At 37.4% G+C, this 20,969-nt stretch overlaps 1 protein-coding gene across 3 annotated transcripts in view; it reads left to right on the top strand.

The window, feature by feature from the left end:
- The window catches only part of Dmtf1 (cyclin D binding myb like transcription factor 1), a 43,961-nt gene that overhangs the window by 21,257 nt on the left and 1,735 nt on the right, over positions 1 to 20,969 (top strand). For 2 of the 3 annotated variants that reach the window (XM_029534498.1, XM_021190732.2), the window contains 13 exons: positions 1,295 to 1,389; positions 4,384 to 4,498; positions 5,294 to 5,370; positions 8,696 to 8,853; positions 9,982 to 10,014; positions 10,820 to 10,929; positions 12,013 to 12,241; positions 13,305 to 13,456; positions 14,677 to 14,886; positions 16,909 to 16,994; positions 19,385 to 19,540; positions 19,862 to 20,239; positions 20,825 to 20,966. In XM_029534498.1, coding sequence (XP_029390358.1) covers positions 1,295 to 1,389; positions 4,384 to 4,498; positions 5,294 to 5,370; positions 8,696 to 8,853; positions 9,982 to 10,014; positions 10,820 to 10,929; positions 12,013 to 12,241; positions 13,305 to 13,456; positions 14,677 to 14,886; positions 16,909 to 16,994; positions 19,385 to 19,540; positions 19,862 to 20,239; positions 20,825 to 20,966 — 1,941 coding nt within the window. The remainder of the gene's footprint in view (positions 1 to 1,294; positions 1,390 to 4,383; positions 4,499 to 5,293; positions 5,371 to 8,695; positions 8,854 to 9,981; positions 10,015 to 10,819; positions 10,930 to 12,012; positions 12,242 to 13,304; positions 13,457 to 14,676; positions 14,887 to 16,908; positions 16,995 to 19,384; positions 19,541 to 19,861; positions 20,240 to 20,824; positions 20,967 to 20,969) is intronic. The other variant, XM_021190733.2, reaches the window with a different exon arrangement.

The raw sequence follows: 20,969 nt of genomic DNA, 5'->3' as shown, positions 1-20,969 counted from the left end.
TTTTTTTTTTTACTCCTATTAATGTTAAACACATGTTTTCCCATAAACTAAAGCCCTGAAGCCATTGTTGGCCACTATCCAACTGCCTGCCCTTGCCTCTATGTCTTTTTTCATTTTTCTTTAACATTCTTTAATTTCACCATGATCTCCCAGGTCTCCAGAGATCCTGTGCTAAACCTAGTATTCTTTCTTTCTTTCCTCCTCTCTTTATGAGTTTGTCTTTTATGTCCATCTTTTGGTTTGACTTGTACACATCAAACCAGTCTCTAAGTATGGAATGCCCCAAGACTAAGACTCCGCTCTTAGATTGCCTCTTCTGTTCTTGTTTCCTAGGGGATCTTAATTTGTGTTTTTTCTTTTTGGTGATGATGGTCCTGCTTACTTCAGCAAGACTTCTCCTAGAAGTGCTTGGTACAGTGGAGCCTTTTCCTCAGTTTCTGATGTTTAATAGTTATCTCAGTCATGTATTTAAAAGTGACTTACTGAAAATTCACGAATGCTTGATAGTAGTCTATTCTTATTGTGTAAATTTAAAAAGGGTCAGAGCACCTGTCATCCTTGTCTTTCCAATTTTTCATACATCTCATTTGCCTTGGAATCATATTGGCTCTATCACTGACATGCATTCACAATTTGAACTATTTATGTTTCCCCCTAGTTAAAACCCCTGGCCTCTCACTGTGCTCACTCTAGCCCTTCTGCCCTTCAGATTGCTTTCCTCATAGCAGCCAGAACAATCCTGTTAATGAAGGTGAGCTTATGTCATTTTTCTGCTCAGAGTCTTCCAGGGCTTTCTTGTCCCGTCTTTGCTATGGCCTATGAGGTTTCACTCAGTTTCCTTCTGCCCTTACTTCATCTGCTGTGACAACAGTGAACTGGTTACACTTGTGCCATTGTATGCATGCCCTATCACAGAGCCTTTGCGCTTATCTTTCCTGAAAGTGCCTTACTGTGAGACTAGCTTCCTTCCTTACCCCAAGTCGTATCACCCTAGTTCATACCTAAAATTTGAGACTCACTGCTTCACTCTATTCCATTCCCTTCCTGCTGTATTTTGTCCTTGGCTTATATGAGTGTCACCCAACATAGTATCTTGTCCATTTTTAGACTGTAAGCCCCATGAAAGGAGTTTCCTACCTGATATTCATGTCTATTGAACAAATTAATGTGCATTATAATGTTCGGTAAGAAGTGGCTTAGGAAATTAGATGATCCCATTTTCGCCATGGATGTTTGTTAGAGTAATTAGATCCTACGATTATGATGGTGTAGATGAATCCTTATTTTCTTGAAGTTTCAGAAAATGATCAGAGCTTTGAGGTGACCATGACAGCAACTACAGAGGTGGCAGATGATGAACTTTCTGAGGGAACTGTGACACAAATTCAGGTATAGTACATGTTTTAAATTGGCTTCAGTGAGGAACATGCTCACTACACACAGCTTAAGTAAAAACTGATAAGGATATACTTTGATAACATAATGACAATAAAACTAAAGTAAGACCTATATAGTTAGGAAGTAATGGATGTGCCTTCATCTGTGTCTAGAGATCTTGAGCTGTTTATAGCACTGATTATAGTTGTGCTATTCCATTTGGTGCTTGTCGAACTAGATAGGTTTTCTCATGTGTTGTGACACTGGTAGTAGCCAGGCCTTTCTGTTCTTTTTTTTTTTTTTTTAAAGATTTATTTATTTATTATATGTAAGTACACTGTAGCTGTCTTCAGACACTCCAGAAGAGGGCGTCAGATCTTGTTACGGATGGTTGTGAGCCACCATGTGGTTGCTGGGATTTGAACTCCGGACCTTCGGAAGAGCAGTCGGGTGCTCTTATCCACTGAGCCATCTCACCAGCCCGGCCTTTCTGTTCTTAATGTGAACTTCTTTTGCTGTTTTATGTGGTATGAATCTAAAATGTGTATGTATTCTAAATTTATGTCTTCCTGATTGTGCCTTTTGCTTTTAGTTCACTTATTCTTTTACTTCATATCTTCATTTAATAACTAATATTTTGAATTCAAAATATTTGAACATTTTTATGAAGCATCACAGTGGCCTTTCATTTAGGAAGTACAAGAGTTCCAGGTTGGTATATAATATTAAGAACTGAGAACACCTCATATGTGCTCTGTTTGAATGGAGAGGATTTTTTTTTTTTTTAGTGTTCTTAAAGTAATAGAAAAATTCTTTCTTCAAAATGGGGCTTGTCCAATCATTCCACCTTTTTAATTTAAAAATTGTATGAGCTTTATTATAAAAAGTTTTGCAAATGAACATCACAGACCAAAGTTTACCAGACTCAACAGTCTGTACATTTCAAACACTATAGCTAAGACAGCCATTCTGAAGCTATGATGCTTCACATTGGATTCTACACTTTAATATCAAATATATGTTAACCTACCACCAAAACTGAAAGCTCTCTGACAGGAGGAGACTGGGGAGCTGCTTTCTAGCCTGTTTTATAACTCATGTCCATTCACCTGTCCATTTCCTCCTCCTTTTGCGTCAGCCTTTCTTACTCTTTTCTGTGTGTTCTACCTTCACTCACATGTATGTTCATTTACATACAGCATTGACTGGATTCTGCATATGAGGGAGATCATGCAGTTTTCTTCTTTCTGAGATTATATGATCTCATCTGATATATATTCAAAGTCTATCCATTTTCCTGCAAATTTTGTTACTTCATTTTTTTAGAGCTGAATAGTATTCTAGTTTATAAATTTTCATCATCTAGTTAGTACTATTTTACTTGATGCTGAAAAGGCATTTGACAAAATTCAACATGCCTTCATGATAAACGTTCCAGAGACTTGAGCAATAGAGGGAACATTCATCAATCAATCAATCAAACAAACAAACAAACAAACAAAGGCTATATGCAGTTAAAACTGTTAAGACTTGTACTTGTTTCAATAATTTTTCATATATTCTCACACACACATGCATATTATTCGTTTATGCGTGTGTATGTGTGCATCTATGCATGCTGCAGCACACATGTGAAAGTCAAAAGATAATTTGTAGTAGTGGATTCTCTCTCCTTCCACAATGTGGGTTCTAGGAATTGAATTCAGGTCAGCAAGTTTGATGCCAAATAGTCTTTATTTTCTGAGCCATCTCACTCACTGGCTATCCAGTGATTTCTAGCTAGATTTAAATCACTTCCACAAACAGTGTGAAAAGAGGCGATCATAGAGACATGGCTCTTCTCACTATGCTCTGATCTTTCAGTGACAGCTTTATTTCTATGAAAAATGGGATTCGGTTCTTCAGATTAGAAATTCAGTTTTCTGTTTATAAGAGAAACAGTACATTCATTCTTGGAGCTTACTCCAAGCAGTGACTTAGGTGAGTAGTTTATTCATGCCAGAGAGTAAACTGAATGACAGTTAATCATGTAACTCTCTGATGTGTCTGTGACAGCCTCATACATGCGGCTACAGTATTACCAAGTCTGTCCTTTTTCTAGTATAGCTCCCTTTAAGCCCATGGTCAAGTCTGTGTTCTATACCTAATTACCTTGAATGAACTAAAGCTGTAGCCACTGATGGTGCATAAAGATCCCTGTAGCCACAGTGATAAAAACTATTTCTATCATAATTCTTTGAGAGGAACAGGACACTAGGAAGGCTAAGAATCTTCACAGGCTAACAAAAAATTATCAGGAGGTAAAGCAGACAGTGATTCTGCAGTGATTTCTTTTAATTTATTCTGATATTCTTTTATGAAGAAGTCATACTAGGTAAGAGAAAATCCCTGAGGACATAGGCCAGTCATAACACCCAAGGACAGGAGATCTGTCTGAAACTGATACCAACTGTATGAGATAGTTCATTTTGCCTGCAAAAGTACCCAAATGACTTTGGAATATACTTTTGTTTGTTTGTTTGCTTGGTTTTGCTTTTGTTCTTTGAGACAAGATCTCATGGTGCAGCTTAGGCTGTCTTGGACCTCACTCTGTAGACCAGGCTGGCCTTGAATTCAAAGAGATCCACCTGCCTCTGCCTCCTGAGTGCTGGGATTAAGGCTTACGCACTCCACTCGGCTTGGAATATCTTATTTCCGTTTTTTTGAAACAAGATCTGACCATATAGCTCCAGCTAGCAAACTCAACATCCTTCTGCTTTAACCTCCCAAATGCCAGGATTATGGGTATGTATGTATCACAACACCCAGCTTCCTATAATGATTTAAGTAATGCAGTACTGATCCAGATTAGAAAAGGCAGTGTGCACACAAAAGTGAATTTGTTTGTTAGAATTTTATAATTTCTAGCATCTAAAAAGGTGGGTCAGCTTGGGTATTAAATCAAGCTCCAACCTTTTTCCCTTTCTCTCTGCCTACCCCAATCCCCCACCCCTTTCTCTTTTAAAGATTTTACAGAATGATCAACTAGATGAAATATCTCCATTGGGTACTGAGGAAGTTTCAGCGGTTAGCCAAGCATGGTTTACAACTAAAGAAGATAAGGATTCTCTCACTAACAAAGGTAAAGCAGGCTGAATTTGAGATTCCAGTACCAGAAGCCTTGAGTCTAGAAAGGCTTGATGTTGTCAAGATTCTGAATTAGGTCTTCCTTGGTGGGGCAGAGTAGTGTAATCTTTCTAACTAATGGGTTTAAATTTTAGCCTGAATGATACCATAGTGCTATTTCTTAGAATAATTATTACTTTTCTATTTCTGATAGAATAAGTTTTGTTATGTTCTGAACATAATGTGGTGGTATTTGAGAGGCAATAATACAGTTACTGCTTTTAAGAGGAGAAAGTCAATCTTACTTTGAAAGTCCTTTCGAAGCTTAAAGTGGAATAGCATTCACATAGCTGAGGGAAGCTGTTACCAAAAAACCGAAGAACCGTGGACGATAGGTGTACGACTGTAAGGACAGGAGGCCGAGATACATGAGTAAGCCCCACCTGCCAAGGAGGAGTACTGGTACCGCCCGTGCACAGTGTCCAGTTTACTGTGCTTACCCAGCCCAGAACCCAGTCCTTGGGTTTTTTTCCTTGTAAAAATAATTTTGTAATGAAATTTTTTGAGTATGATTTGAGTCTTTCCCTTTGTCTTGGCAATTTTTTACTTCTGAAGGAAAAGCAGTACTTAAATCTTTATTCATTCAGTAAGGTTAGTAGCTACTGTACTTGGACATTTCAGATGAATGGAACAGGTTAGCCCCATTCTGTTCTTAGGGGCACACCACATCACAAAGGAAGGCTATTGTGCTTTATTCATTTCAAAGAGTAATATTTTATGTAATAATTTTTTCATAATATTTCTTTTAAAGGACATAAATGGAAGCAGGGGATGTGGTCCAAGGAAGAAATTGATATTTTGATGAACAACATTGAGCGCTATCTGAAGGTACACCAGGATAATGTTTTCACATTTCAATAATTTGTTTACTGATGATAGCACGATTATCCAGGTAGTATTTTGTGTGTAAACTACGAATGTCTGACTGATTTTTCTTAACAGAAAATTGCTGCCTTTATAATTTCAAGGTCTGTGAACTTGTCACAGTTCGCCCTTCTCAGCCTTTTGTGGTACTGTGATCATAGGTAACGAAGGTGTGAGCTGAGAAAGGCTATGAACTTAAAAGGGTGTGAACTAAGAGTGGTCATATATAGTAAACACTATACAGAAATGCTGAGTGGCAAAGGATCAGAGATCTACACAAACGTGCCACCTTAACCCTGTAACTGGAAACAAGGCAAATAGCCTTGCTGCTTTACCCTTGAGGTGGAGTTAGATTTACATGTTTGAAATGTGATGGTTAGCATTGCTTGGATAACAGGATATATACACTCTTGTTAGCCATTATCATCCTACATATGAACACATTGTTGCCTACTGTGTCTATATTTCTAAACTGAATGATAACTGCAACCTTCCTATGCTTTGTAAACCAGAAAGAGCTTTTTAAAAAGCTCTTATTCTTTATAAACTCTCTACAAATGATACATGGAAGTGCTTTTGCAAAGTCTATTTTGAAGAAACAATAGCAACAAAAAGTCAGTAAATGTTGAGAATGAATTAAAGTTGTCCACATTCAGTGAAAGTGAATCTGAGGGTTGCTATCCACGGGCTGCCAGAAAATGCTAAAAGTTTACATATAGCAGTAAGTAAAACATGGTAAGAAACACCAGATTTAGAAAATTAAGAAGAAGGTTTCTTGCTTAGCAGATTTGAATGATCTCCAGGGACCCTTCCATTTTAGTGGTCCTGACTAAGCTTTGAGACATTTGAAAGGGCGTGTGGGAACTCAGACTGGCCGGGGAGAGCAACTCTGCAAGTTCTCTGTATGTGCGGTCCTAGTGAGGAGATGGTGAGGAGGAGCTGCAGTGGCTTAGAGTTGAGCTCAGGTCATCTGGAGAGCAGTGGCAGGACTGACAGGAATCGGCAGTGTTGAAAGACGTCAGACTTGAGAAGCAGAGATCATTGGTTGGTTTTAATTCTTGATCTTGCTGTGTGGTGCTCTTTGAACAGTGCTGAGGAGCCACTTTTGAGTGTCAGATAGTCCATATGTCGCACACAATGATAAACAAAAGTAACTGCCACAAGCACACCTGAGAGGGTCCGGCATGCTTGACCATGTCCAACAGCGCTCGGGTTATAGGTGGTCACTAAATCCGGCTTTAATTGTCTGCAGTACTAAAACTATGAATAAACAGTAAAAGAGATTCTAAACGTTTTAGAAGATATATACCTCTATAATTTTACCTGGTTTTCATGTATATGTAAAGAGACCATATTTTATGCAGTTTCTCTTGTTCCATATTGTGATTTTTGTTAGACATCATTTATTGACTTGTTTAGCTGTTATTTTACTGAACAAATATATTTCAGGTTGCTTATGACACAGGAAATGCTTATTTTCATTCTTTTATATTTATGCTGTTGATTTTCAAGTAAAATAATTTTAGATACTTAATTACCGTTATATTTCCTTTTAAATGTTTCTTTATTTTCTACCCATTTTGCTATGGATTTTTTTTTCTGCCAGATGTTCATAATACATAATATATAGTGAGAATTTATAGATTTTTCATTACAGATGCCTTGTCAAAATTTAGGGCCCGCCTTCTCCTCTTTAAATAACATTTAATGGATAAAGATTCCTACTTTTAGTATCCATTTTTCATGTTGTTTTGCATGCTTATGTAAGACGACATCTTATAAGTATGAAATCTCTTACTGCCCTTCACGTTCTATAATTTTGCATTTGATTTTTATCCCCCAATTAAAGTGAGGTGGGGCTTCAGTTCTTTTTGTGTATGGACGACCATTGCCACAATGTGTATGGTGTGAAAGTCTTTTCCAATTTTTTTCTAGCTTATCTTTTTGTTGTTACCTTTACCAGTATAACACTCTTGAACAGTAGTACCTGACAGGGCAGGGCCCTTCATGAGTGTCATGTCTATTTTTAGCACTCATCTCTTAAAAACTTAGTTTGTAGAGACTGAAATCCTGATCCAATTTTTATTGGAACTACAACAACTCAGTATAAGTATTATAATATTTTTTAATTTTATGCTCACCATGACTTGCGCTTTGTAGAGAAATGCAGATGTCTGTATGTTGTTTCGTATTTGGCAGCTTGTGCAGCACTTTGGTGTTTGCTTGGTTTATTTTCTCAAAATATTCTAGCTAGCTATATGTGTAGCATTCTCTGAAAATTATTATTGTCAAGGATATATTTCTGTCATGTTCTTTTATTATGGTAGCAGCTAACCCTGATTCATTACAAGTTTTATCATTTATGAGTATTTTGCTTATATTTTGAAATTTGGCATGTTATCTATATATGAGTCATCAGCGCAATGATTGTTTTGAAACTCAACAAGCTACTATTGCTGGGTGGACTTAAGTCAATAAATAAATTTTTTAGACATCTGTGATTTCAGGATCAGTACTGAGTAAGTGTTAAGCCTTGGCCCAAAATTATTTTCTGAAGTTTTTCTCATTTGTTTTGTTATTGAGGTTATGCTAACCTAATAAAATCAGAAACTACCAACACATTTATCTCTTGAATATTTGTGTGTTTTACTGATAATATCACTCGGGCCTGGCACTTTCATTATGGAAAGATCAGTAGTAATGGCTTTTTTTTTTATTTTTTTTTTTAATTTTCAATTTTCTGGTTTGTGTCCATTTGATTTTCACTTTTTCAGAATACATTTTGGTAAGTTGATTGTTCAGGATTTAGTCATTTTATGTAAATCCACACTTTTATAAAATTGTTCCTGGTACTCATTTGTTGTTCAGTGTCTGGAGCATCTCTGCTTAGGTTGTTTGTTTGTTTGTTTGTTTGTTTGTGTTATGGTGGTTGTTCATGTCTAGTATTTGTGTCCTTTTTTTGCCAGGAATGTAACATTTCAAAATTTATTCTTAATTCACCCTTTTAAAGAACAATTTTCTAAACTTATCTTTACATTTATTTGATTGGTTAATTTTGCTTTTTTGATTTTCTTCTACCTGTTTCACGTATACTTTTACATTTTTAATGATTTTTAAATGAGTTAAACAGAAATTGAGTTGTTTGAGTTGGATAGTTTATTTTTGTGCCCTCAAGTATCACATGAATAATTAATGCAGCATTAAGTTTATATCTGACTTACTTAAAGCATGCTATATCCATATACATTGTATCAGACATCCCTAAATCAAAGAAATGTAACCCATTTAGGCTCGCGGAATAAAAGATGCTACAGAAATCATCTTTGAGATGTCAAAAGACGAAAGAAAAGATTTCTACAGGACTATAGCGTGGGGGCTGAACCGGCCTTTGTTTGCAGTTTATAGAAGAGTGCTGCGCATGTATGATGACAGGAACCATGTGGGAAAGTATGAGAACCTGTACTGTGCATGTTTTCATGTAACAAGGGGGAGTGGTTTAGGAACTATCAATTTTTAAAGTTAATTCCTGAAGTGGAGGCAGCTGTGAATCATTACTGATAATTTTGTGATTTTGTAAGTATTTGATATGTGGAGAAACCTGATAATAAGGACGTCTTTAAGGGTTAGAATCTGAACTACCTTACTTAGGTTAACTTGACTGAATTGACTATGGCAGAGTTTGCTTTGCAGGTTAAGCATTGGGGTGGTTAAAAATCTAGAAAGTGTTAATAATAAAAGAATTCCAAATTCATTCTTTGTTTCCTGATTTGGGAATATAGTAATAATAGAATAGTGACTTCATTTGATTTTAAATGAAACCAGAGTAGAAAGTAAATTAGCTAGTAATGGATAGATTGTGCCAAAGGCAGCCTTCCTGAAGAGTTGTCAGGGATGCTACACGCAGCTACTCCGTGGGTGGCTGCTGCTCTTGCCTCTGGGGTGTTAGGTCACAATGAAGCCTCCTCTAGCCGTCTGCACGCTGCCAGTGAAGAAACACTTTACAATGGTGGTGGTGGGGGGGGGAGTTGTTTGGCTCAAGAATGACTTGGATAACTTCTCAAAATCCTTCCATGTAGTCCAGCTGGTTGTAAAATGGACAGCCTTATATAATGTTCAGATAAATGTTTTTGGTTTGTTTTTTTAACATATAAAAGAAATATTGCATTGGATGTGTAGAAATAGAGAAATGTGTTAAGAGTATCTGCCTGGCTAGAAAAAAAAATAGAATTTTTTTCTCTTTACCTGTCATATACTGTTATTTATAAATTTATTGAGCATTTGTAATTTCAGAGACCTAACTAGATAACATAAGGCAAGTAGCTGTTGGAAATGTTGGATTTTTACAGAGAAAGTGATAGAGTATTTATGTATATTATAGCTAGAAGTAATTATTAGAGTTTTTAAGAATGTAGAAGCATTCAACTTTTTAAGAACTCCCTTTAAAACACTTTAATAATATTATCTGTATGCTGTGTGGTTTAATGTTCAGGTCTCTAAATCAAACTGGTGTTAGGTAATATTTTGAGCAGCATTCTGTATTTAATCGATTTCTTCTCCCTTGTTCTGAATTTCTAGATACACTCCTGAAGAAATTGAGAAGCTCAAGGAGTAAGTTTTCAATTTTGTTTTCCTGACTGCAGTTGTTAGCTTTTTTAGAAGACTGGTATAATTTCATCTGGCTCTTAAAAGCATGAATTCTGTTAGAAGATACATTAGGTATACCTCTAGTAGACAAATTAGCCCTCTATTGTTAGTTACCAGGCGCTTGCTGAGACCACTAATAGGTAGGTATTCCAAAAGAAATTAAGTGAATATCTTCAGTGGCCTGATCACTAAGCTTAGGAAATTTATACCTGGATCAAAGGCTTGCTATAAAACTGAGACGTGGTGAATGTTCCCCCGAATGAAGGGCTGTATTTCCAGAAGCATAATGTTGTTTCTTAAGACTATGAACATGAAGTGCAGTGTGTACTTTATGTGGAGATCTGTGTGTATCTGAAGACAGCTGAAAGTGGATCCTATTTATAAGGAACTGTTGGACTTTTTTTAAATGTCTAAAGATGCTTGTTAACAATATGCTCAAAAGGAAAATCTTTGGGACTTGCCTGGGAATTATGTCAGTAGCCTGAGGGGAAATTTGGTCTTTTTGAACACATATCCAAGTTACCTATTTTTTCTCTGACCCAGGAAAAGGGCAATTGCTGCCTGTTTTTTTTTTTTTTTTTTTTCACCCACAGACAACTGTGGACCCCACACAATAAAGGCCACACTTTCAAACTTTGGCTCTCAAAAGTATTGCTGCCCACAACTTCCAAACCAGTCAAAAGGGAAGAAGAAGAATGAAGAATAAATGGTGAAATTAAAAGGGAGAAAACAATTGAACCAAATGCTGATCGGCAGACTCTTGTTCTAGGCTCCGGATAAAGCATGGCAATGACTGGGCAACAATAGGGGCGGCCCTAGGAAGAAGTGCCTCTTCTGTCAAAGACCGCTGCCGGCTGATGAAGGATACCTGCAACACAGGTACTGTGAGTGCTGCTGCGGACCTCCCTTGTCACTGTGAGCCTCCTGCCTCTGCAGACACTGTGTGTCTTCCACTAACTCAGAGGATCATTTCCTACTCTTTTCTTCCCTTGGTTTAACAGATAAAGCCAACTGAGTGTTATACTTTAAAATACAGTACATAGAATGTTGATAGCAAGGACTTAAGTCTAACTCTAGCATGTTTCAGTTTTTTATCAATTTAAAACTGTTCCACATGGGAAACCATTCCTTTTTAAGACAGACGTAGTTTTGATGTAAGGCCATCTAACTGAACAACAGCCTGTGTTTATGAAATCTTAAGGTTCAGGAGAATCCCAAGTCAGGAAGAACCTGTGCATGTTTCAGAGTTATGTATATATCTGTGGATCTCAAACTTGAGTTAGTTTTCCATAAGCAAATTTATGGTTGTATTTCAGTATTCTGACAAGTCTGCACATACCTCTTAATATATACAAATGTACTGAAGATAAATGTCAAACCTAATATTTGTGAGAAACAGTAGTCTGTAGAAACCCTCTGTCATTGTCTCTACCCTTTCTGACCCGTAATTCCTCTGTAAAACAAGTTACAGTAGATACTTTCATAGGTCTTCTTTGGTCCTAATGTTCCTGAAGGATCCATAATCCATATTCAATCTTTGAATTAAGAACTTTTTTTTCAAGATTAGTTTCAGCATCTAAACAGTGTTTTCCTTTACCCCCTTACCTAAGTAATGTAAAATCAAGGATGTGTCCTCTGTCTCACCCACCATCGTTATTACCAATAAGACAGCCAGAACATGATGTGGCTAGCTTAAGGAAGCAGAAGCTTTGGATGGCGCCAGAGGCTCTGTGCACTGTTATAGGCAGTCTTTGTAGCTATGTTTAGGTAATAATATATCTATCCTTAAAAAGCCAATAAATTTTAATTCCAGTGAATACACGTGGTTCCCTGCTGAGTGCTGTTGTAAAGTAACCTGACCAACAGAGCCACTCATACTTTGCATTTATGCTTGGACATAGAGGGCTGGACCCTGTAATGACTGAGAAGATAACAATGTAGTCTGGATGATTGCTTTCTCAGGGAAATGGACAGAAGAAGAAGAAAAGAGACTTGCAGAGGTAGTTCATGAATTAACAAGCACGGAGCCAGGTGACATCGTCACACAGGGCGTCTCTTGGGCAGCTGTAGCTGAAAGAGTTGGTACCCGCTCAGAAAAACAATGCCGTTCTAAATGGCTCAACTACCTGAACTGGAAGCAGAGTGGGGGTACTGAATGGACCAAGGAAGATGAAATCAATCTCATCCTAAGGTTTGTATCCCAAATCTTTGGCAACGAAAGGCTGCTTCAGTACTTGATTGACTTTCCTCTTGATTTCCTTGAGTGCCTAATGAAAAGCAGCCTTTCTGTGGAGAGCCATGTTTAAGATCCTGAGTAGTTTACAGTGAGCTCTTTGTTCCTTTATGGTTGATGTAGTTAGTGCCCAAGCAAAGAACCAAATGAGGACGCAGAGACTGAGGCAATGGCAGTGAAGCTTTTCCACGGCCCTGCAGAGAGCCTCAGCCCTAGCCTGTGGGAACACGGTAGAATAAGTGTGTTTCAGCCTCCGTGCTTGTCTGTCCTAGGTTACTATGCTACAGTTGGCAACAAGGACGTAATCACAGTCACATGCAATCAAGTTAGATCAGAGTAAACACTTCTGCAGATGGCTTTAAGATAATGGCAGTGCTGTGTGGGTGTGCATGTAAATTTGTTTTAACCATAAAACCTAATGAACAAAACATCGTGGGAAAATCTTCAGAACATTACAGTTATAGTCTTTGTGACAGTAAAAGCTAGGAAATAATAGACCTTTAAGACCTGATTTAGTTATATTGTCATGCTGGGTTTTGTTTCATTTTCCATTTTGTTTTTTCTCAACTAAGTCATTTTATATATATTATATATATATAATTTTATATATGTATAATTTTATATATGAATTTGGTATATATTTTTATATGGTGAATTTGTGAACATATTTAGTTCCATTATAAATGGAAAAGCCAAGAAATAACTTATTAAAAACCAAACTGTATAAAACAGCGCAGCACTGTACAACTAACCCTGCCCTTGATCTGGTTGTGGTCTTTAGCCTGCTCCCTTTCCTTCTTGGTCCTAGATCTGCTTCTAGGCATTTACAGTTGAGCACATGGTTGCACTTTAGTTTGTCTTAGTTTTAGGCTAATTTGCACTGCTGAAGTCCTTTCTCTTTAATAGTGAAACCTCATTGCCTAATCTACCATTCTCCTTTATTGCTAGTCCTGTCACCTATAGTATGAAGAGGATTTATAAATACATTTAAGATCTAATAGATTTCTCTTGTAATCTGTAGGATAGCCGAGCTTGATGTGGCCGATGAAAATGACATAAACTGGGATCTTTTAGCTGAAGGATGGAGCAGTGTCCGTTCACCACAGTGGCTTCGAAGTAAATGGTGGACCATCAAAAGGCAAATCGCAAACCATAAGGATGTTTCATTTCCTGGTAATGTACTACTTGCTTACAGTATTACTTCTGAAAAAATAGTGGTTAGAAGCTCTTTGCCTCAAGAAAAGGCCATTATGGCGTGTTCTCGGTTAACTGCCCCGTTTCTTCTGAGTACCTGTCTTTTCTGCTCTAGAGAAGAAGCCATGTGATCTGTAATTCCCATAGTCTGTAAGGGGAGCACACATTTACATATGTTCATGTTCTCCCATATAAACTATAAAGAGGAAGTAAATTTTACATGGTTTCATTTAGTACAAATCTTTCTTGAAAATGAGTTAAGTTTGTTATGTGGAGAAAAATCTGGTACTCCGTTTTGTAGAAAATAGGCTCAAATAAGCTCTTATGGGTTTCTACTTTTGTTACTAAATTCAGAGATCTTAAATGGGATTCCCTTAAAGACTTGCATGTTTGCACTTAGGTACTAACCCAAGTTACAGAGTCTGCTTCAGGCTAGCAAACACTTGTCTCATCTTACGGCACTCCTAACTTAGAGTTTCCAAAAGAGAATTCAATGCCGAGGGTGACAAAGGATTAATGTAGATTACTATGACAGAGCAAAAGCTGGATATTGTGGTTCACACTTAATCTCAGCACTAAGAAAGCAAAGGCAGGCAGATCACTATAGACTGAGACACCATTCCCTTACACTTGCCAAAACGAGCAAACTCTAGAGTGAAAGGCCTTAAGTACATACTACTATTTGGCAGTCAAGTGCAGCCCTTGAGTCATCGGTGGGAAAATGCACACTATTCATTTCAAAATAAATGTCCTAAAAAATTGTACCAGAAGACGTAGGACATAGAAGATACTCTTTCCATGCCCTTCACAATGTCCACCCATTTCTATTTTGTTATATTTCCGATGGCAAGAACAGTATGATTTTAGTATTTTTAAAATCTGGGCAGGCATGGTGGCACATGTCTCTTAAGTCCAGGCTGTTTGAGCGGCTGAGATATAGGATCACTAGGTCTAACAATTAGAGACCAACCTGGGCAATATAGCAAGACCACTCCCATCTCCAAAAAAATTTTTTAAATCCTTTTTTAATGTTATGATGGATGTTAATATATAATATATAATAGTTCTCACGTGCAGTATACAACTATTTACTCCAAATACTTTCCCTCCTTACCCCCCTCCTACCCTACTTCCCTTGTTGCTTAGATGGTGGTCTGTCGGAGAGTCAATGTTCTTTTTGTCTACCCATCTCCCTTCAGTCCTAATAAAAGGTCTTAAACAGTTACATGAGAACCAAAAAAACAACCCAGTGCTTTTGGAGAATAAATCAGGACCTGGAGTTCCAAACAGTAATTGCAATTCCAGTGTACAGCATGTTCAGATCAGAGTCGCCCGCTTGGAAGATAATACAGCCATCTCTCCAAGCCCCATGGCAGCGGTGCAGATTCCAGTCCAGATCGCCCACGTCTGTAAGTGTTGGCACCTCAAGACTCCTTGCCATTGGGCCTTAGGATCTAGTTAATGGCTCCAGTGACTTTTAGTCTTCTAGAGTGGTGATGGAAATTGAATTGGGAGATCTAAGGCATTTTATGTTTATCTCCGTTAACATTTGCACAAGAATAAATGCGTGACAGGAAGAGCTTCAGCCGCTTAGCAGCTACAAGTATTTCTAAATCATCTCTAGATTTTATAATTAAGGATAAGGATTTTATAGAAATTAATCAAATCGATATCTAAATCACTGATTAGTAGAAAACTTTTTCCTAAAACATTAACATGCAGAGATAGAATTCAGTGTGACATGCCATTTATAATTTATCCAGAATGTAAACCACATAGGGGTGGACCTGAGGTAGTGTATTTTAAAAAGGGATCTTTATAAAGGTTGGTAAACAAATTAAGGGACAGTTGGATGCAGGAAAATGTTTCTAATCTGTTATCTTTGCCTGTCAGTTTTGTGCTTAGATTTCAGAAACCCAGCAATAGAGAGAAAGGAAAGACTTTTCACTTCAATTCCAAGTGTACCTTCCTCCCCCCTTTCTGACATTTCATTGATTGTAGTGACAGAAATTAGTTCCAATTCTTGGAACCATCTTTATTTACCATACCCCCCTTTTTTTGGTGGTGGTGGTGGTGGTCCCACATGATGCTGTTTGCCTATGAAAAGGTTATTGTCCACAAGTCTACACTTGGTGGTCACCCAAGCATGTTATTACTGCAGTTTGAATAAGTTTTTGCAGGATACCCTCCTATTACATGTTGTGTTTCTTGACTTCATCTATAAGATACTAGCAGTGTTTTCTGTCATTAGGACAAATATAAATAAATCAATACACACACACACACATATCTAAATGTACCTTCTTGGTACCCTTGTTTAGAAACAATGGGCACATATTGATACTTTGACGATAATGTGTCTATATATGCAATAACTATCAAAGTTACCTTTGAGGGGGGCTGCACTTGCCTTGCATGGGTGAAGTCCTGCATTTGATCACCAGCACCACAAAGCTTCTTTAGAAACATTTAAACTAATTACATTACTTGTTTTATTTGGCCCTCCATGTTTTTATAGTTGAAGTGAGAGAAGTTTCTAGTCTAAATAAATATATGAGATGTTACTAATAAATTGTCCAGGAGAGTGTTAGCCACCATTAGGATGACAATATCCATTAAGAATATAGCAAATATTTTATAAATGGAACTTTAATACTTGTTCATACTATCTCCTTTTAATAATTTTAAGAGTATTTTATTACTAACTGCAAGATATATGATTAATATAAGAGTTCTGTAACCCATCCATTATTGTTAGCATTCTGACCCTAGTCTCTTAATTTTGCTCATTAGATCCCCCCTCAAATATTGTCTAAAAAAAAAAATTAAAAAATACTATCATTTGATTTTAAAATTACTTTTACTCATAACAATTCTATAGAGGTAGGACAGATAAAATCTAAATGTTAAATTTGGACTAAATTACTTTTCATTGGCCATGGAAGAAGCAGTATTACTAGAACTAATATCTCATGTTACAAGGCCAGTCCACATCTACAGTACTTACTAAAAGTGTCCAGAAAATGTTTCTCTTAAGTTTCTTTTTCTCCTTCCACATTAGCCTTGGTGTGTTCTTGCTTCCTAACACTTGCAACACTTTCTGATATACACCAAGTGTTAACGGCAAACCTCTTGTATGGTTCCAATAGTTTCTTTGGCTTTATGAGGGTTATGGTATTACTATTGCTTTCTAGAAAGTAGGAATGCATATATATCCTTATAAAACATGATAGGCATGACTGTTTTAGTAAAGCTGGCAGTGGGCTAACGTTAGCTATTGTGTGTCTGATATTTGTGCCATCGCAGATAAGTCCATCATGTAACATTAGGCTTACAGGTAAATTATTCATTATGAGATTTCCTTCATGACAGCTGGATCCATTGGAGAAACTTCACAAAGCATTTTATTATTGTCCTTGTTCTTACTACAGCTTCAACAGACTCCCCTGCTGCTTCTGTTGACTCAGAAACAATCACACTAAACAGTGGAACACTACAAACATTTGAGATTCTTCCAGTGAGTAATACTTGAGATAATAGTTATTGGCTGTTCTTATGCAAAACAAAGCTCAGGTATCTTTACTAGAACTGTGATCGTGAAATTAGAATTCTGAGGCAAGATGGACAGTCTAGACAAATGAGACGTCCACTTCTATATAGGTCACTGTCATGCTCAGCTTCTCCATGTGAACACACAGCACTGCTTGTTTACATCCCCAGATGACAGTAGTACAGAGTAAACAGTCTAACTTTGTGCTGATTACTGAGAGAGCTGGTGGAGCCTTCGTGAGCTGTTGGTAGTGTTGAGTATGTTGAGTAAGCAGTTAAAACTAGCCACTGCATACAAACTTTCTAGTTCCAGTCCTTCCTGGTTAACTAATCAGTCTTGTTATTTGTAAATATGTGAAACAGTTTATCAGGAGCTGGGGGGGATGGCTGTGTAAGCATAAGAACCTTAGATTCCCAACATTGATGTAAAAAACCTGGGCGTGGCAGCACACCCCTACCTGCTGCAGTTCCACCATTTCAGGATTTAATGGCTAGCCAGTCGAGCCATGTCATGAATTTTGGGTTAGCAGAGTGATTACTATGATGGGTGGGAGAAGCTGCAGCTTCATTCAGCCATACAATCACTGATAAACAAGCACTCATCCACAGTGTACCTACTTCATCTTCAGTGAGTCCGTATATTAAAGATACACTTTTGGCTTAACAGTGGATTTATCTACATGTAGCTCCATAAATGACAGAAAAATCTCTTAGGGATCTCATTTATTTGAAATTCTCCAAACAAACATTTGGATATGATAGAAGTAAAATTTGGGTGCCTCTAGCTGGGGGGGGGGGGAATAGGTCATAATTTAAATGTACAAGGTTTCTTTTAGGGGCAATGAAAATCTAAAAAAGCAAAAGCCCCAGTTCCTAAAGTAAAGCTGGAGTTAGTTCCCTCTATTCTATTAAGAACATGTAAACACTATTCATGCAACTTCAAGATTTAAAGAATTAGATATTAATATAATAATTTAGTCAGTACCTTTTGCTAGCTCCCTGGAAGATCGCCAGAGTATCAATAGATTCTCTTTCCATCTCCGACTTAAAGTGGTCTCACAGTGGGAAAGTACAGTATATTTAACAGTGATAGAAACAGAACTTGTTTATTTTTACTTGGGGAAAGGAGTTAAAGGGGAAAAATATACACATGTATTGGGTGTTAAGGGTTTTTACCTAGGAGGTTCTACAAAATGTATTATGAGTCTTCTCTAGGGCTGGAGAGATTGCTCAGTAGTATGAGCCCTAGCTGTTCCTCCAAAGGGCCCAAGCTCTGTTCCAGCACCTACATGATACCTCACAACCATCTGTAATTTCAGTTCCAGGGTGAGATTTAACACCATTTTCTTTCCATGGTGGGACCAGGAACATATTGGGCACACAAACAGCAGGCAAAACACCCATACATGTAATTTTCCTAAAATACATAGACTTAAGTGTATTAAAACACTTGAAATGTATATACATATATTCAGTATTCTTTGCTATTTGCAGTAAATACTTGAAACATTTAGAAAAATTGTTTTTCACTTTTCGAAAATAGAGAGACATAGAGATTATCTCCTTGTTAGCAATAAGAAAACCTGTATTCAGGGATTCGAAACACAGAAAGACTTTGGCCAAGACAATATTAAACTGAAAAATAGATTATCCAGCTTATTCATTACCTAATGTATAAAAATACACATTCTGTAGGTTATTACGATAACCAAGACTCATCATAGAGACACCTTTTTCTAATTAACCATCTTTTCAAGTAGTGTCTTCATTTTCCTGAATATATGAGTGTTTCCTAACATAATAAAAACATTCAAGTAAATAAACACTGCTGATACACCTTTTCAGAAACTTAAACTATTACTAATGCACCTTGTTATGAGGACAGGGGCACTTGCCTTAATGGTGATGGAGGTCAAAGGATAACTTGCAAGAGTCTTCTTCTGGGGACCCTGGGGATCCAACTCCAGTTTGGCAAATGCGTTAACCCACCAAGATCAGAGATCTTGCTCATCTTAAGAGGTTTTGGTTTGTTGTTTTGTTTTTAAAACTACAGCAAAAAGTTTAAAGAGGTGATTGAAAAGTGGGTTCCTGTACTGCCCATGGTGGCTTCTGAGTCTACTGTATTGATACTTAGTTGAAACCAGAACATAGAAACGCATGGGAGCAAAAGACAGTAACTGCTTTATTCAGTATGTCTCAGATGGCTGGAGACAGTTTACATAAACAATACTCACTTTATCATTTTGTACCTTCATGATTGGCAAGTGCAGTTGCTAGCTACTAAATTCAAGTTAAATGTAGATTTAGAGTTAATCTATAGGTGTTTGTGCCTGTGCTGAATCTCTTTTTCTTCTTTAGTCTTTCCATTTACAGCCCACTGGTACTCCAGGCACCTACCTTCTTCAAACAAGTTCAAGTCAAGGCCTTCCCCTAACACTGACCACAAGTCCCACAGTAACCCTGGCAGCTGCTGCTCCTGCTTCTCCTGAACAGATCATTGTTCATGCTTTATCCGTATGTTATATACTTATAATTTTTGAGTGCCTGATTACTTGATAAAAATGTAAAGTCGTTTGGGTATAAAGAGTATTTCCTACTACTTGTCCTTGGTACAGTATTTTGCATGCAGTTCTTCCCCGGTACACCTGTAATCTCCACTGCTTCTTTAATGAAGAGTGATACCCATTCAAGTAGAAAGTGCACAAGAAGAAGGGACTCGAGGGGTTGTAAACACAGGTAGAAAAGTGATGAAGTAGCTGCAGAGGTGAAAGGTACGGGAAAGGGAGATAGTTCTTTGTCATTTTGTCATTGATAGTTTCTTTTAATGTGTTACAGCCAGAACATTTGTTGAACACAAGCGATAATGTCACAGTACAGTGTCACACACCAAGAGTCATCATTCAAACTGTAGCTACAGAGGACATCACTTCTTCACTATCCCAAGCAGAATTGACAGTCGATAGTGATCTTCAGTCATCTGATTTTCCTGAGCCTCCAGATGCACTAGAAGCAGACACTTTCCCAGACGAAATTCCTCGGCCTAAGATGACTGTACAACCATCATTTAATAATGCTCATGTGTCTAAATTCAGTGACCAAAATAGCACAGAACTGATGAATAGTGTCATGGTCAGAACAGAGGAAGAAATTGCTGATACTGACCTTAAGCAGGAAGAACCGCCTTCTGACTTAGCCAGTGCTTATGTTACTGAGGTAAGCTGTGTAGAAGATTGTAGCTTGTTTTGCCTTGGGCTTCATAGGTATTTTAAAGGAGAGAGACTCTGTAGTACAATGATTCTCAACCTTCCCAACACCAAGACCCTTTAATTCATCCCTCATGTTAGGGGGATGCCCAGCCATAAAATTATTACTATTGTAATTAATTGGAATGTAAATATCTGATTTGCAACCCCAAAGGGGTTGAGAGCGGTTGTTCTAGTACCTTCCTCTTTTGACTCACAGAGTTTCAATTCAAAAATTATAAATGAATGAGTTCTTGTTGCTGGCAGAAATGAGCAGGCAGAGACACCTGGGCATAGTTCCTGCTGAAGTGTCCCCTCTCCACAGGCAACAAATTGTTGGCGTCAACTCCTGGATCACCTTTGGGTGGGATGGGTAATAGAGTTTAGAAATTACATGTATTCCACAGTGCAACATAATTCTTTTCTTAACCTTTATGTTCTAATTTTAAGATGGAATATATTTGAGAGCTAAGTACTAACAAACATGGACACTTGGGGAATGTAAATCAGTTTCTCCTTTTTTTTTGTTTTTGTTTTTGTTTTTTTAAATATGTAGGATTTAGAGTCTCCCACCATAGTGCACCAAGTTCATCAGACAATTGATGATGAAACAATACTTATTGTTCCTTCACCTCATGGCTTTATCCAGGCATCTGATGTTATAGATACTGAATCTGTCTTGCCTTTGACAACACTAACAG

The sequence above is a fragment of the Mus pahari genome, chromosome 2 (genome assembly GCF_900095145.1).
Source record: "Mus pahari chromosome 2, PAHARI_EIJ_v1.1, whole genome shotgun sequence".
NCBI lineage: Eukaryota > Metazoa > Chordata > Mammalia > Rodentia > Muridae > Mus > Mus pahari.
The sequence above is the reverse complement of the archived record's forward strand: the minus strand, read 5'-3'. Positions and strand labels throughout refer to the sequence as shown.